This window comes from Limanda limanda, chromosome 9 (genome assembly GCF_963576545.1).
Source record: "Limanda limanda chromosome 9, fLimLim1.1, whole genome shotgun sequence".
NCBI lineage: Eukaryota > Metazoa > Chordata > Actinopteri > Pleuronectiformes > Pleuronectidae > Limanda > Limanda limanda.
The window spans coordinates 15,603,337-15,618,346 of record NC_083644.1 but is presented as its reverse complement, the minus strand read 5'-3'; the positions used below and the strand labels follow the sequence as shown (position 1 = coordinate 15,618,346).

General features: G+C 39.7%; 1 protein-coding gene across 1 annotated transcript in view; it reads right to left on the bottom strand.

Annotated features, from left to right (window-relative positions):
• The window catches only part of LOC133010222 (voltage-dependent R-type calcium channel subunit alpha-1E), a 74,659-nt gene extending 70,411 nt beyond the window's left edge, over positions 1-4,248 (bottom strand). Inside the window, exon 1 of the mRNA XM_061077719.1 lies at positions 3,719-4,248. Coding sequence (XP_060933702.1) covers positions 3,719-4,248 — 530 coding nt within the window. The remainder of the gene's footprint in view (positions 1-3,718) is intronic.
• Between the last annotated feature and the right edge of the window lie 10,762 nt (positions 4,249-15,010).

The following is a 15,010-nucleotide window of genomic DNA, read 5'->3' as shown; positions in this document are numbered from 1 at the left end:
CAGTTCCACATCGCAGTGATTTTCCCCTTAGACGTCTTTAGAGACTTGGTCGAGGCCCCACAAGTTATTTAATATTTAACAAGAAGGGCAGTGGCATATTTAGTGGATATACTGAGGTTTCAGGAGACACCAGAGTGTCTGTGAGATATTTTGTGAAATGTGTATAAAACCATGTAAAACTATGCAAAAACGTTTCCAAATTATTGTTTTGCTGCAAACATAAAACTCATGCTGCCTTTGGCTTGGATGAAAAAACACAAATTAAACTCCAAAACACACAGACAGCTCCAAGGTCCAACAGAGACCAAATCGATCTAGTGATCTTCTCTGTTTGTGACCAAACACTCCTGCAGTTGAAATGTCAGATTGATTCAGTCTGATCACCGTCATTATAGCCACGTTAACACAACCTCTAAATACTGTTATCTCATCAAGCACTTCCGAGAGGATGTCTTCACCCTGAATGCCATGTTTCAAACACACACACGCTCGCACACACGCACAAACACACACACACAGCTAAAAGCAGAACAAAATGCCAGAATTAGAGAGATCCGAATGTCGTATACTAATCCTTCAGAAGATCCTCACTGGACGAACATAAAAAATAACCAACTAAAGAAAGTAACAGCCTCATAGAGGTTTCATTGCTCTTAATCCACAAAACAGAAGGGTCAGCGGGAAAACAACACAATGTTAATTACTTGTTGACTAAACACGTGCGGTCTGACCTCAGAATGGCCCTCGAGACCAGGTATTGGAAACTATATAAGGGTTCTTCCTCTGGGGAGCATGACAATGCTGTATTGAGTTGCTCAGTATCTTAGAGATTGAAAATTCAGTGTAGAACCTAGGGTCACTGAAGTAGAGAGAATATCAGAGTTAATCCTCTATGTACCATAAATATCCACAGCCAAGTTCACCAAATTGCAACACTGACTATTTATCACACAAGTCTGTTAGAGTGGGATAGGTAATGGCCAAAGATGACATATTTTATGGAATAATGAAACATTTTGACAAATGACCAAGGAACTGGAATGCTGCTCAGAGAGCCCATACCTCCACCAAGTCCAACTCCCTCTCATGTCATGTTAAAGAAAGCAAAAGAAAAAGTCCTGGGTCCACCTTCTGATGAAGATCAGCACTGAAATGTAATGGATTCTGTCCTGACCGATACCGCAGCCTTCCACCAAGGTTCATGGTAATCAGACCAGTTTTTTTAAGTTATCCTGCCAACTGAAAAACAAACCTATGCCACAGAAAACATAATCTCCTTAGTGGAGTTAATTATAAAAATATTAAAAGTCCTCTTCTGTGAGATACCATGATCCTGAGAACATTTTATGGGAATCATCCCATTACTTAAAGATATGTCTTTCTTTAAAGAGGATACATATTTTGACCTGATGGTGGGTCAGAGGGTCGTCACAGTTTTAGGGGTAGTTCTCTGGGGACAATGAATATTACCCATCCTATATTTCATGGAAATCTGGCTGGCAAATTCTTTTTAAGCAGCCCAACAAGGACCAGGGGGAGAAACTGAGTGATGGAACCAATGGTATAATAAACTCCAATAACCTTGTCTTTTTCATTTAATATTTCTCCCATTTCATCTGAATCCAAACCAATTTCCTTTGAAAAACAAAAGCAGGTGCACGGTTTGGCTCAGGTGCAACATCCCATTTTCCATCCTGCTGTCAGGTGGATGTGGGTTTGCTGCTAAGTGGCCTTGAGAGGTGGATGTTCATGGTTGTAACAGAACCTGACTCACTGTGGTCTTTGTTGTCTCCGCAGCACAAGTGTATATCTGTCATGTGCGATTGTAATAATCATATTAGGCAGGCCAGAGAAAATGTATCAAGTCCATGGCAGAGCCTCTCTACAGGCCTGGTTACTCAGTAATTGCCAACATCAACTATTGTTAGGTGGACTTGAATGATCATATTATAAATATCTTATTTTTAGTCGTCATTTATTCACTCCCCCTACACCCATCTACCCTCCAATCCCCTATTCCTCTGTCACACTCCCAAAGGCTTTGTCCCTTCAGCTATAGACATAGCTCAGCATCGGATGTGGCATCCTGTACCTGTGGCGAGAAGGGGGTGGGGGGGCACAGAGGGGGCCAACGCCACTAGAGGTGAAGCCCCAGCTTCAGCAGGGAAGTAGAGGGGGGCCTCACTGCTATAATCCACAGCGCTGCAAGGCAGGAAACCAGTAACTACACGTACACACTCAAAGGGCATGAGCATGGTATAAGGGACATGGTATAAGCGCACCCACTCATATACAATTTATGGGCAACTGGTGTTGTTTGAATGAGCATTAGACTGGTGCTTCAACTGTTATCTGAAAGTCTTTTTAAAGCTGAAAATACAACATCGTGCTGAATATTCTCACCATGTTAACACGTTTCTCAAAACCCGACATAAAATCAATAACCAGCTGCTGATATGAAACATTTAGACCGACAGCCTAATATATCTTTTCCAGCAAAACATTCCCTTACGGCTAAGTTTGGAAATTGTGGGAATTATTTGCTCTTGTCAAAAAGTTAGATGAGAAATTTTATTCCAAGCTCATATCTGTAAGGTAAATATGAAGTGACAGCATGCAGCTGGTTAACTCGGCTTACAACTCAGCATCTTAAAACAGCTGGTCTGGCTCTGTGCTCTGCCACCTACCAGCAAAAAGAAACAAGGAACCAGGAGAAGAGCCAACTCCAAAGTGTAAACCGATAATAGACATAGCATACAAAATGTTAACTGGTGAGCTTCAGCCTGCAGGTAGTTATGGATAGACAGAGCCAGGTTAGCCTTTTCCTGATTCCACTTCTCATGCTAGGCTAACTGCCTACTGGACATACACAGACATGAGAACTTATGAATAAGTACATTTCCCAAAATGCTGAGCGATTTAAACCTGTGATCCATCATTTCAAACACTGCAGTTAACATACAGTACATACCCCAACCCATGCACTTCATGTTTTTGAGCGGCTTCACAGGTCGAATTGCTGTCAATATATACTGAAAAACAAACTTGCATCTTAAGTCCTTCTTTCTCACTGTACCCTGAAGACATAACTTAGATGGCAGGTGTTAACAGTAGATTTAACTGACTGAGAAGCTTTGCTAAGTCACAGTTTATATACAGTAGATTTATCACTAACCCCTGAATATGATGAATGTCATTAAACTGCACAAATAAAGAGTTATTCAGAGTGTGGCCATAACAAATCTGAACTTTACATCACTTTTAGCTCCATTTTCATAGACTTTACATTTGACAAAATAAAATGTTCTCTCTGCTCACAGGGAGTGCTGAATAGTTTAGATTAAAGTAGAAAAAGCAGCTCATATAACAGTTACATCTGATTTATATCCACTGTATCTTTGAATTTCTTGCAGTATAAACTGTAAGTGCGTCATAGAAATCAATGGTAACATCATAAATGTGCAACATTTATTTGCACAATTTCAATAACAAGCAGATGGTATAAAATTTACGGAGGGTAAAGATATTATTGTAATTATCATTATATTATCTTTGATATTATTACAGCTACTATTAGAGTATATAATGAGTAAATCCAAACTAGCTGATTTCAGAGCATAGCCCTAAGAAAACTTTGCTGATGTACAGATAATAACTATACTTCATGTATTCAAAAGATCATTCAGAAGAGCATGTCAGGGTGCTGCATCATACTCACTCCCACTCCTTGCGTCGTGCCTGTGGTGTGCTGTGGATCTTATGAGCCTGGTGGGCTTTTACAATGTCCCTCTGCTCGATCAGGCCGCCCCGACGTCTCTTGTTCACATTCGGACTCACCGCCAAATCTCCATCCACCCCCAGCATCCCCCCTCCAACGTCAAAAGAGGAGGCCACATCAAGACAGAGGCCCAGACGGTTTGGGTGCAGAGGGGGAGCGTGTCCAGACACATGTGGGAGGTAAAGCGTGTCATAGCTTGTTGAGAGACTTTGGGGCTCCAGGAGAGAGTGGGACTCAGAATACAGACTTGACCCTCTGGCCAGTCCGGCACGATGCTTCTGCCAGCCCTCACAGTCCGATGGGGACGGGTGGAGGATATGGTGTCTCGGGGTACTGCTACCACGAATCGCCCCCATGCCCACACCCCCCACTGGACAGTCTGGCCGTCCTGGCACTCTAGGTAGCCCTAAAGCATTGTGGTCCCCTGTCAGAGACTGAGAGCCGGCCGGATAGGAGCCCAGTTCCAGCATTGTGGGAAGGCTGCCCGGGACCTCAGCATAGTGCTGCAGGAAGGAAAGGGAGAAGAGATGGAACAGAGAGGAAGGAAAGAAAATGAAAGAGACAGAAGATATTAATGAACAAATCCTCACTCATCATTTCACTACACACCAAAAGAATATTATTGTGAAATTTACAGAGAAATAATTTTCTCAGAAAGAGAGATGAATAAATATAATTTTTAATTACTGGCAAAAACTGTTTTGTATAAACCAAAATACAGGACTCAAAATTTGAGTTATTTTCAAATAGAACAATGCTCTCTTTTATGTATTAATTGATATAATCAATGCTTATATATTAGACATGTTAGTATCAATGCTAATATTTATGTTAATATTATATGTAAATATCAAAGGCAGACATGAAAGTTAAAAATAAATAAAAAGGGGGGCTTTGTTTTTGGAGCAAAGCAATACATGTGCAATCATTTCCTTTCTTAAAGTCAATTGTAAAATTTAAGAAAAACACTTGGCAAAAGTAAACAGAAACATTATTCAGAAATGAAGCTAAAATACCCTGGATACATTTCCCAGAAAATGAGCAATTGGACAAACACAAGTGTCTTAAAAATTACCTAAACTGAGAAAAAAACATTTTTTAGAAAATGGCATTTAGGGTCTTTGACATTTTAGTTTGGTCTATGACCCATTAACATGGAGGAGGTGGGATTAAAAATGCAGATGAGACACTTTTGCTTCACATTTGGGGAACAAGCATGTTGTCCATCTTTACAAACAGTCTAAGAAGCTAAACAAAGAGTGATGGTCTTGCATTCGTCGGGTTCATTAAAAATGCAGTCAAACATTATAATGAGAAGAAATATTCTGGAAAAGCCTTTCAGTTTAAAAAATGATGTTGCAGGGGAAATGGTTTACTTCACTTATTTTTCTCCAACTATTTTTCGTGCTAATCTCAGTGCTCATATATATATTAATGAGAGAAACATAAATAATGAAACTGTCAGACAGCAGTCGTTATAACTACAAACGGTCACATTTAGATCACAGGCCCACTGCTGCAGGAGGACCACTCCTGACATCTTCTTGACCGCATCTCTGCACCGACTGATTAGATCGACTAACTCAACCAGAAATTGACGCATTACAGATCAATTCTCGAAGCACACTTTGACAGTTGTTCTATGATGGTTCTATAGGTTCTGATTGCCTATTACGTCTGTCACCTCCTTGCTCTCTTGGGGGGTTTAATGGCGTTTAATGACAATATTGTAGTGCTGGAATCCAGAGAGCTACTGGACCATAGGTAAAGCAGCTTTAATCGCAGCTGCCTAATGCATATGAGCTGAGCTTCCAACAGACAAACCAGAAAACACTTGGTCATGCCAGGTCCTGTTCTAATTCTTCTCTCCTCCAGCTTTTCTGAGCGCTCGAAAACGATGTTCAAAGACTCATTCAGAGAGGCCAATGAAATATATAGGCATGAATATACAAGTATTTGAATGCACACTCGTCCATTGTGTTGTTCCTGGCTCAGGGGGAACCTCTGTCTAAGGAATTGATCAGCTGCTTACTGAATCCATTTTGCAAATTATGTTTACAAACTGGCTGCATAGGAATGCCAGTGCAATTATCTAATATACTATTTGAGTTCGGACAGACTGGTTTAGATATGGAGCATCAGCCACATAAGAGAAAATAAAACAGAGAACCAGAGAGGTGCAACAACATTTAAACCCAAAACCTATTTACAAGACTTGAAAAGTAGAAGAAGTACTTGCAGGTGACATGATGAAAGCTCCCATGAGCTACTAAAATAGACTGGAAAGTATATTTGATTTCAAAGAAACACAAGCACACGTTTTTTAAAGCTGCTTTTAGACATGCACTGAACTCTTTACATTTTCCAGCGGGACTGTATGTGAGAAGGCAAATGTCAGTTTTATTCTGCCAAATTTCTTGATAATGTCCGAGTGAGCCCATGTGAGGACACAGCAGGGAAAATTCAAAGCCAGCGAGTGGACATGTTGATCCAGTTCTAACATGCAACACGTGCAAAACTGCAAAATAAAAAGATAAAACAAATATCTCAGGTAATAGCTGTAGACGCTTAGAAGGATGTCGATTTGGAAAGACGAGATTTCAGGTTTTTACGATACCAGTCTACCCAGGTGCCATTAATGTTTGTCATTTCCCTGTTGTTGTGGACGTGTGAGTCCCCGACAAAGTCCTGCTACATTCTTCATACGTGAAAGGAAAATGCCCAAATCAATTTTTTGCCTGTTATCCGAAGTATGTGTCTGAAAATGGATTAAGTCACTCCAGTTCTTCAGCAAACAACGAGTACATTTTGCTCCTCCATGGTGCATTTATGTAAAGAGCCTTTGTTGTTATCTCTACATACCATATGCTACCTGCACGATATTCAATATTGAGACACTTAAGTCCCTTGTTTATGGCCATGTACCATCTGCTGGTGAGATCAATACAGTGAGATAAAAACAGAGGCAACTAAACACTGTTGTGATGTCTCTTATTTTAAAGAACAGTTCAACATTTTGGGAAATTATTCGCTTTCATACCCAGATTAGATGAGACCTCTCTCTTATCTGTATGGTAAATATGAATCGGAAGTCGGTGGCCTGTTAGCTTAACTGGGCACAAAGCCTAGAAACAGGGGGAAAAGCTCTCGACTTACATCATTGGACAAAGCTTTGATTTTATGCAACTTTTATGTCTAATTCCCTCATTGAACCATTATCAGGACCCACACTGCCAGACCAAAAACAGACTCTGACCACAGAGCTCTAAAAAAAACCCTCCAGACTGCAAAGCACAGAATAAAACTTCCATGAGCAGCTGCTGTGGTTTGATAAGATTCACCCAATTAGCTTTTAAGAGTTTGCCCGTTGATTACACTTGGTCTCTGTAGCTTTCCGACTGCCATTATCTCAAATCACACACCTCTAATGTGTTGCTCACAACGGCGCGGTGACAGTCACTTAGGGTCACATTAAAAGGGCCTGGAGGATATGACAAGAACTGGATCACAATAGCAGAGAGGCCAGAGTGTTTCAGCAGTCTTTGTTGGACAACCTGCAAGGTCACTAATGAGGAGTGAAGGAGCGGCTCAGACAGGCGAGGAACCTTCTCACACCTGATGCCCCCTTGACAGCCCATGTGCAACAACTGCCTGATTACACATATTACTTCACCACATCCTACCCTCAACCTGAATGTCAGTCCCCACGAGTGGCCAAATGTGTGTCAGGAAGTGTCACAACACCTGAGACTAAACTAATGGGGGATGTGTTGGAAAAGGAAATCAGCAGGGAGATTTCAGCCAGCTGAAAATAACCATCTTGTGTGTATCAAGGTGCAGGTGGTTGTTAGAAAAATTTGAGGGCAAGGGCTTAGGGGGAATCGATAAAATACATTTACGCTATAGAAATCGAATCATGGAGGTCACAAAAATATTTGGACTGATAACAGGCCATACAGACCAATTTATTGTCCTTTATCAGGCTGCAAATATCATTTCATGTTACTTAGTTTATTCTACATATGTTTCTTCATCATACCAGACTGGCACTCACAACAGTGTATCTGCACAAACCCAACAGTCCCCTTAGGAAACCATGTTTTAAATTCACTAGATCCAGATTTTGGATCTGCATCAGGATCCATGAATTATTCTCTGAGAAATAAACACAAGTGTGGAAATACCACCACTGTCTCGATGTTAAAGACAGTAAAAAGAGTTATAATAATATAATAATCCTGGATCGGCCCCCCTGATCTCAATCTGCACCCAAACTGAATGGGCTCTTCCTTGAGTTACCCCCTAGACAAAATGTCATGGAAATCTGTTGAATAGTTTTTGCTTAATCCTGCTCACAAGCATGATAAGTCCTTGGCAGAGGTAATAAAATGAAATGTTACAACAGGCACTACACAGAGACTGTATGAGAAACATACTGTATGTGTGATGCATCTAAATTCAGAAATGGAGTGTTAAGACCAGGACCTTTAGGAGTATTAAACACAATGCAGAGGGAGCACCGGGCACAGAACAATATTCTGTACGCACATTATGACTCAGTCAGTTATGGCATTTCCTAATTTGTTTGGACGGTACTCATGCTGTATAGGTTATCTTATAGCTCTGGACAAACCGAACGACAACTATAACCGTAACTGAATGGCAGCTCTGTCCAGAATAAGGAACACGGACGCTTATGAATACTGGAGAAGCCTTGGAGAGACAGCAAATTAATGTGTTACTATGGGACGTCTAATTGCAGCTCTAGCCTCTAACATCAGTGACTCTAAAATACAGCCCTTGCATATTATACTGTTCTGTATTATAACGAGTGCATTAGCTTACATATTTAATTTACAGGCTGAATTATAATAAATTGTATCTCATTTTAATTATCCCCTGACCATCAATCACATTTAGCAAGATGCTCTTCTTTTTCTGAAACATATGCTGTTAATTCACACTCAGGTTTTCCTGCTAAGTGTTTACTAAAGGGCATCCCCACACTGAGATAATAAGAAATGATTAAGGATGCAATAACTAAACAGGCAAAACTTTTCCACTGCACTTCACCAGTTTATCCCACGTCCCTCTGCATCTATTGTTGTATCTATATTATTTATATTTAGCTCATGTCTATCTAGAAATTGAATGTATTTAATGATGACGTTTTTTACCTACAGAACCCAAAGATTCTACTGCATTTTATAGATGCGTTAATGCAAATACAGTGCATGTTTCACACATTTTGCATGTAAGCAGTGAATGCCCTTTAGTTCCTTTCCCTTTCTGTATTCTTTAAATTGCTTAATTTCAAGTGTACATATGTGTTTTAAAATACTGTACATGTAGATTTTCACATTTCATTCATTTCATTGTGTCATCCATATTTCATTCATATATCCACACTAATAGTTATTGCTCCCAGGGTGCAGTGTTGTGCTGTACTTGACCTTTATTTAATGCGTCCATTCACTTTAAATTCATTTTTATTCTATGATTCTTTGAACGATAAATGGTAAATGGACTGTAAATGCCTCAGTCTCTTGCTATCGACCTTCCGATTAGTAGACAACCCGCTCGACCTCCTCCTGAGCCGCAGCCGCCACAGCTGTATGCCCCTGCTGGCTTTATTAAAGTTTCATATTTTCAGTATGCAACCGTTGTGCCATAAACACTGAGGGACCTTAGTTTAAACAGCTCAATTAGCTGCAAGCCTGTTCGACGGACATTTGACAGTGAACACACAGAGCGAATGTGGAGGAGGTTTCGCTTTATAGTGAACATATATCTGACAGACTGCTGAACCTAAAAAGCAAAACATTATCAAACATCATAGTATAACATTCAATTTATGGTATTTTTGCCTTTAATTACAGCCAGGTTTGACATGTCGACTTCAGATGATGAAAAGACGCTTCTCAAAGGGATCCTACTGCTGTGATGACCTTTACACCAATACCATTACACGTCAGTAATGATCAGCTCTACTAATAGAACCAACACACTGCTGTGGTCCAATCCATGGAAGGTAATGCAACCTAATGGATACCCTGGGCCAAGAGGTGATGCATTATCTCAGTTCTACGATGTAATTATAAAATCTTGACAATTTGATTGAGAATGTAGACGTGTAGACGTGTACAAGTCATAAACAGAAGTAGAAATATCAAGCACCTGTACGGAGCAGGGAGAAAAAACACTGTAATGAAAAAACATCATTCATTCTAAGAGTTTTGTTGATTAGTCCTGACATCTGTAAAGAGGTGATGGTCTTTTTTTCAAATAAGAAATACTCCTCCACGTTTAGGGCACAAGGGGGAGAAAATGTATTGTGCACAAGTGCAACATGGGAAATGTCTCATAAATAGTCAATGATGTTTCGATGTTGTGTAAACAGAGAGTGTCACGGATGTCAATTAAACTACTCTGGAAATTGTTCAGGAAAAGTATAGTATCATCTTCTTCAGTGGGACAACTATGAAGACCTCAGTGCCATAAAATACTTTGTTTGCAGTATAACGATGTGATACTGTGACACTGCATTAACAAGATGGCCTCCTGAACCATTAAAGCAGTAGTTAGTTTTCTCCAAACACGACTCGGAGTGTGTATGTTTGACAAAAAGCTGGAAAGAGCCCTAACAGCTTATTTCACAGTGTGAGACATTCCGCATGTACTGTATTGCTCTAAATACTGTATAGTGCCACTAAACTACAGTATTTATACACTACACCTGCTGTATACATGCCCTCAACTATTAAAGCAGATCTACAGTGCTGTTCTGAATGATGTTTTAAAATGTGTTTGAGATAATTCAAAGGTTTGAATCGCAAGCAGCTACTTATTTCCACCAGCTCACCAGGTGCGATATATAGAAAAACATACTTCACTGCATATTTTATGATTTTTGTTGTTGTAAATTGAATGTAACATTGATACACTCATATACTTATGGATCATAACATTCAATAGAATCATTCATCCTAATCACTTAAAAGCATACAATCATTAAATACTTTTGGTCTATAGTGTCTGTTCATTTACACCACCTACATCCTTTGAACATATAAACATTATTGCTGTGTACTCACTTTACAATAAGGAAAAATGTACACAAGCAACCAACATTTACATTTTGACAAAGGTATCCACAAAGCTAGAAGGAACCAATGTTCCATTTGAAATATAGACCCATTCCAAACCGAATTGCTAACTGAACTGTCATTTATAATCATTCCTATTTTCATGGCTCAAATCCAGCACTTTCTGCACAGTGTGGTGAAATTAAATATTAACCGGTAAATGGATTTATTACCTGACACATACATCAATGTTTGCTGAATGAGGCTTAACTTTTCCCGATGTAAATGAGAGGACAATCAGTCTGTCCTCTCAACATCCACAACGATGGAGTCTGCTGTCCTTGGACAAGAGTATGCCCATTACATATAATTCAATTGGCTGGCTTCTCAACAGAATGACTGAGAAAGGAACACTATGTTGTCTGTGCTTTGTGATCTCAAAACATGTTTTGTCCTCGATGTAAGACCACATTAATGGATCTCAGTCGATCTGAAACAAACTTTGACAAGTACAAAGTGTGTGAGTGTTGTGAATAGTAATAGAAAATTAACATTTGATCCCAGCTCCACCCATGTAATCTATAAGGCCTCTAAACTTGTTCTACATATCAGCAATTCAACGGTGATATCCTGAACATGAGATAATGCATTTGCTTAAACTGTCTGACTCAAACCTGCTTGTATTAATTAGAAACACTACATGACTTTGTTGAGATACCAATTGCAAACTAAAATGCATCCAATTCAAAACAAACTAACTGGTTTACAGTCACCACCAGTATAGTGACAGAAGGTAAAACCCGATTTTACAGTCTGACAATGCAAATTTGTCTAATTTCTTCCTTTTGTGACTTATAAGACAGAGTTTGTTCTTGGTGAATTGATGTTTGATTGGTCTGTATCTGGTTCCACATTAACCGGTGACAGGAGGCTTTTAATAATGTAGGAACCTATAGCATTAAAGATTATTGATCATATTTTAAATCAGCATGTACTCTAAACACTGGAGCTGATTTTCTAAGAGGAATCGGTTAATGAGCTACAGTCAGGGTCAGCTTTGTCCCGAATAGATCAACAAACGTCAATAACTTCAGATTAGAATGTAGAAAAACCTAGATAAATAAATCGATATATATAGATTAACAAATAATTAACAAGACATTCAAGCTTGATTGATCCAAGCAATGGTCAATTCTCCCTCACACAAAAAGTTAATTTGATCAATTTTAGCTCAAAGCCGAGCAGTAACAGGGGATATTAGGAGACTGCATGGCTATAATTTAAACCTGTACTTCAGTGAAAGGAAAACAGAAATGTTAAATGATGAAGTCAACTGGCAACACAGTGTTTGCCTCCAGCCGCCTGTCATCTGCTCCACAAACACTGATTGTTCAAACTGCAGCTTCCTTTTGTTGTCAGACTCCCATGACTTGAGAAAACAGGCTGCTGTGCCACAGTTCTGATGGATTAGTTACAGGGCCGGGTCTAGACAGGCATGTATGAGGGGGCAGCCACAAATCTTGAGGGGGCATTGTGCTTTATTATATTATTATTATTATAAATTGGGATTTAGTTTGAGGGGGCACAACATTTATTTGAGGGGGCCAGGCCCCCTCTTGCCCCTGCCTAGACCCGGCCCTGATTAGTTATCTGAATGCATCACCACAGGCCTTAAAGTGAGGCCATTTGTCAGGAAGATAAAGAATGTCCCACTTCATAGAAACACAAGAGCAGACACAAACACAGATGGGCAACACAAGCAAGTCTTGACATTTTAGCCTCTGATACCTCCATCAAAACCTCGTCTCTCACACACACACACACACAATTCCTTTCTATTCACTGCAGCAAATGCAGCCTTGATTTCCTTTTCTTAATTAAATCCTCCCTCGTTAAGGTAACGATTGCTGCCTCTCCCGACATCTGAGCCCGAGCAGGGGAAGGATTTCTTTTCCCAACACTTGAGATTTGATCATTAGCTGCTTTATGCCTATTTAGTAATTAGAAGAATCTCACTCAAGTGTGCCTGCATGTGGCCCCTTGTAGTGACACCTGCTCTGCCACTGGCTCTGCAGCACTTTGAATGTGGATGTTTGAAATCTACTTGTAGGAGTCTGACTCTAATTAGTTCCTCTCCTGTTCCCTCATCATGTTGCACTCGTAAAAAAAAAAACCTAAGTGAATAGATTGGTGCTCATGTAATGTTGGTATCATTTCCTCATGATTTGGATGCTGGTGAGTGGAGCTGAGAAACAACCTCCACGTCAGGACCAAACATTGAGGGGGTAAAAAAACATGGATCTGCTCAGGAAGAGTCTATTTGTTCCCACTAAATCAAACATGCGTAAACTTTTAATTGAGAAATGCAGAATCAGAGCCCTGCACAAGTGATGGGCTGTTTGGTTCCAAGTCGCACAACAGCTTCCCAACCCTCCTCTTCCTCCTTCATCAGCATTATCCCCGTCCAGGCTGACTGCACCCTGCTCCTTCAGGGTGGCACACAAATATTAGCCTCTGCCAAAATAATGCCTCAACTGTCGGGTTGAGGCGACACAGATCAACGCAGAAGACAAAACTGCTGCGGAGCTCAGGGTTATTTATTTTTTTTAATTTGAAACTAACACCTGTTAGACAACGCGCACGCATCCTACCTGCAAATGGAGGGCTCCTTTCCATGTCGCTCACCTCTCCACGGACAAACGTGTCAAATGTGGCAGCAGACTACACGAGCACGTCCGCCACTTCTTCCCCCAGCCACTACTGAGAAAGAGAGAGAGAGAGAGAGAGAGAGGGGGGGGGGGGGGGGGGTAAATCCGGGCAATTGGAGCAGCCCTTTGATTCTAAGCACCAGAAAAACTACAATTAAAGCTGCTGCTGTTGTTGTTGTGTTGTTGTGTGACACATTTGTGTAACCATGTATTTGTTCATCTCCATTACAGGTGACCTACTTGTTGCCTCCTCATGGATGCAAGCAGCCATAACATGGAAACCTTCATGCTGGTAATAACAGGCTGCTGCACTTTATAATTTTATGACTCACCTGTTGTAACAGTGAGCACACACACGCGCGCACACACACACGTTCACACTGTCATCAAAAGTGTGCGCACTCAATCTGGTGCTAATAAAAAAACCGGATCCTGATTCGACCCACAGTGCATGACGGGATATGAATTACGAAACAAAATACAATATCATTACAAATTAAAAAATGACTTACTCACGTCATGCAGTGGATGAATGGAGATTTTAAAGTGACTGTGTGGTTCATGAATAAGCGTGTGTCTGTGTGTAATAGCCACTAGATACCGCTAGGTGGCAGTAGACGCAAGTGAAATGTATTGATAGTCACTTCTGCGTTTCTCATTAACTGTGTTTGTGGTTAATGGCTTTGACAAATCAATGATTTTTCAATTTAGCACTGCTTTAACATTTAAGAAAGGACATTTCCAATACAAATTGATTATTTCTTTAAACAATGCCAAACCAGTGAGTCCTGGAACCTAAATGCAGAGCTCTCAACTTTTCATATATGTTACCTATTGTATGTTTTTTTATTTTACAGTAATTGTTTTCTCATGAATAGCTTTGATCATTATATTTCCCATTAACTTATATCAACTATTCATTGCCCCTTGTAATTGTCTCTATTTCACTATTTCATGTGATTGTTAAATAAAAATAAAACAAATGTTTTACTTCTTCTGTACATATTATATTGCCAATCTTAGTTTTAAATATTATATTAATGAAGTAAATACAGGAAAAAGTGCCTCTATGCAAATGTTACCTACAGATCATATATGACCTGAGGTATTTAAGGCAATTCAATACATGTACTGTAAGTATTAAATTTATAAATTATTAATACTATTATATCCTCATCATAGACACACATTGGAACGTTATTTAATTAATTATATGATTATAATGACGATTATAACAATGAAATGGTAATAATAATAATTTACGACGTGGATCCATATATTGTTACAATATATAATCATTAATAATTCTATTATAATAATTATAATTATTATTATGAGGGGGGGGGCGGGCTTCCCGATATTTGACATGGTCCAACTCTCGCGATATCTCGGTGTCTCGGTGACTACCCCGTCCTGGATACTCCAGTTTCTCCGTTGAG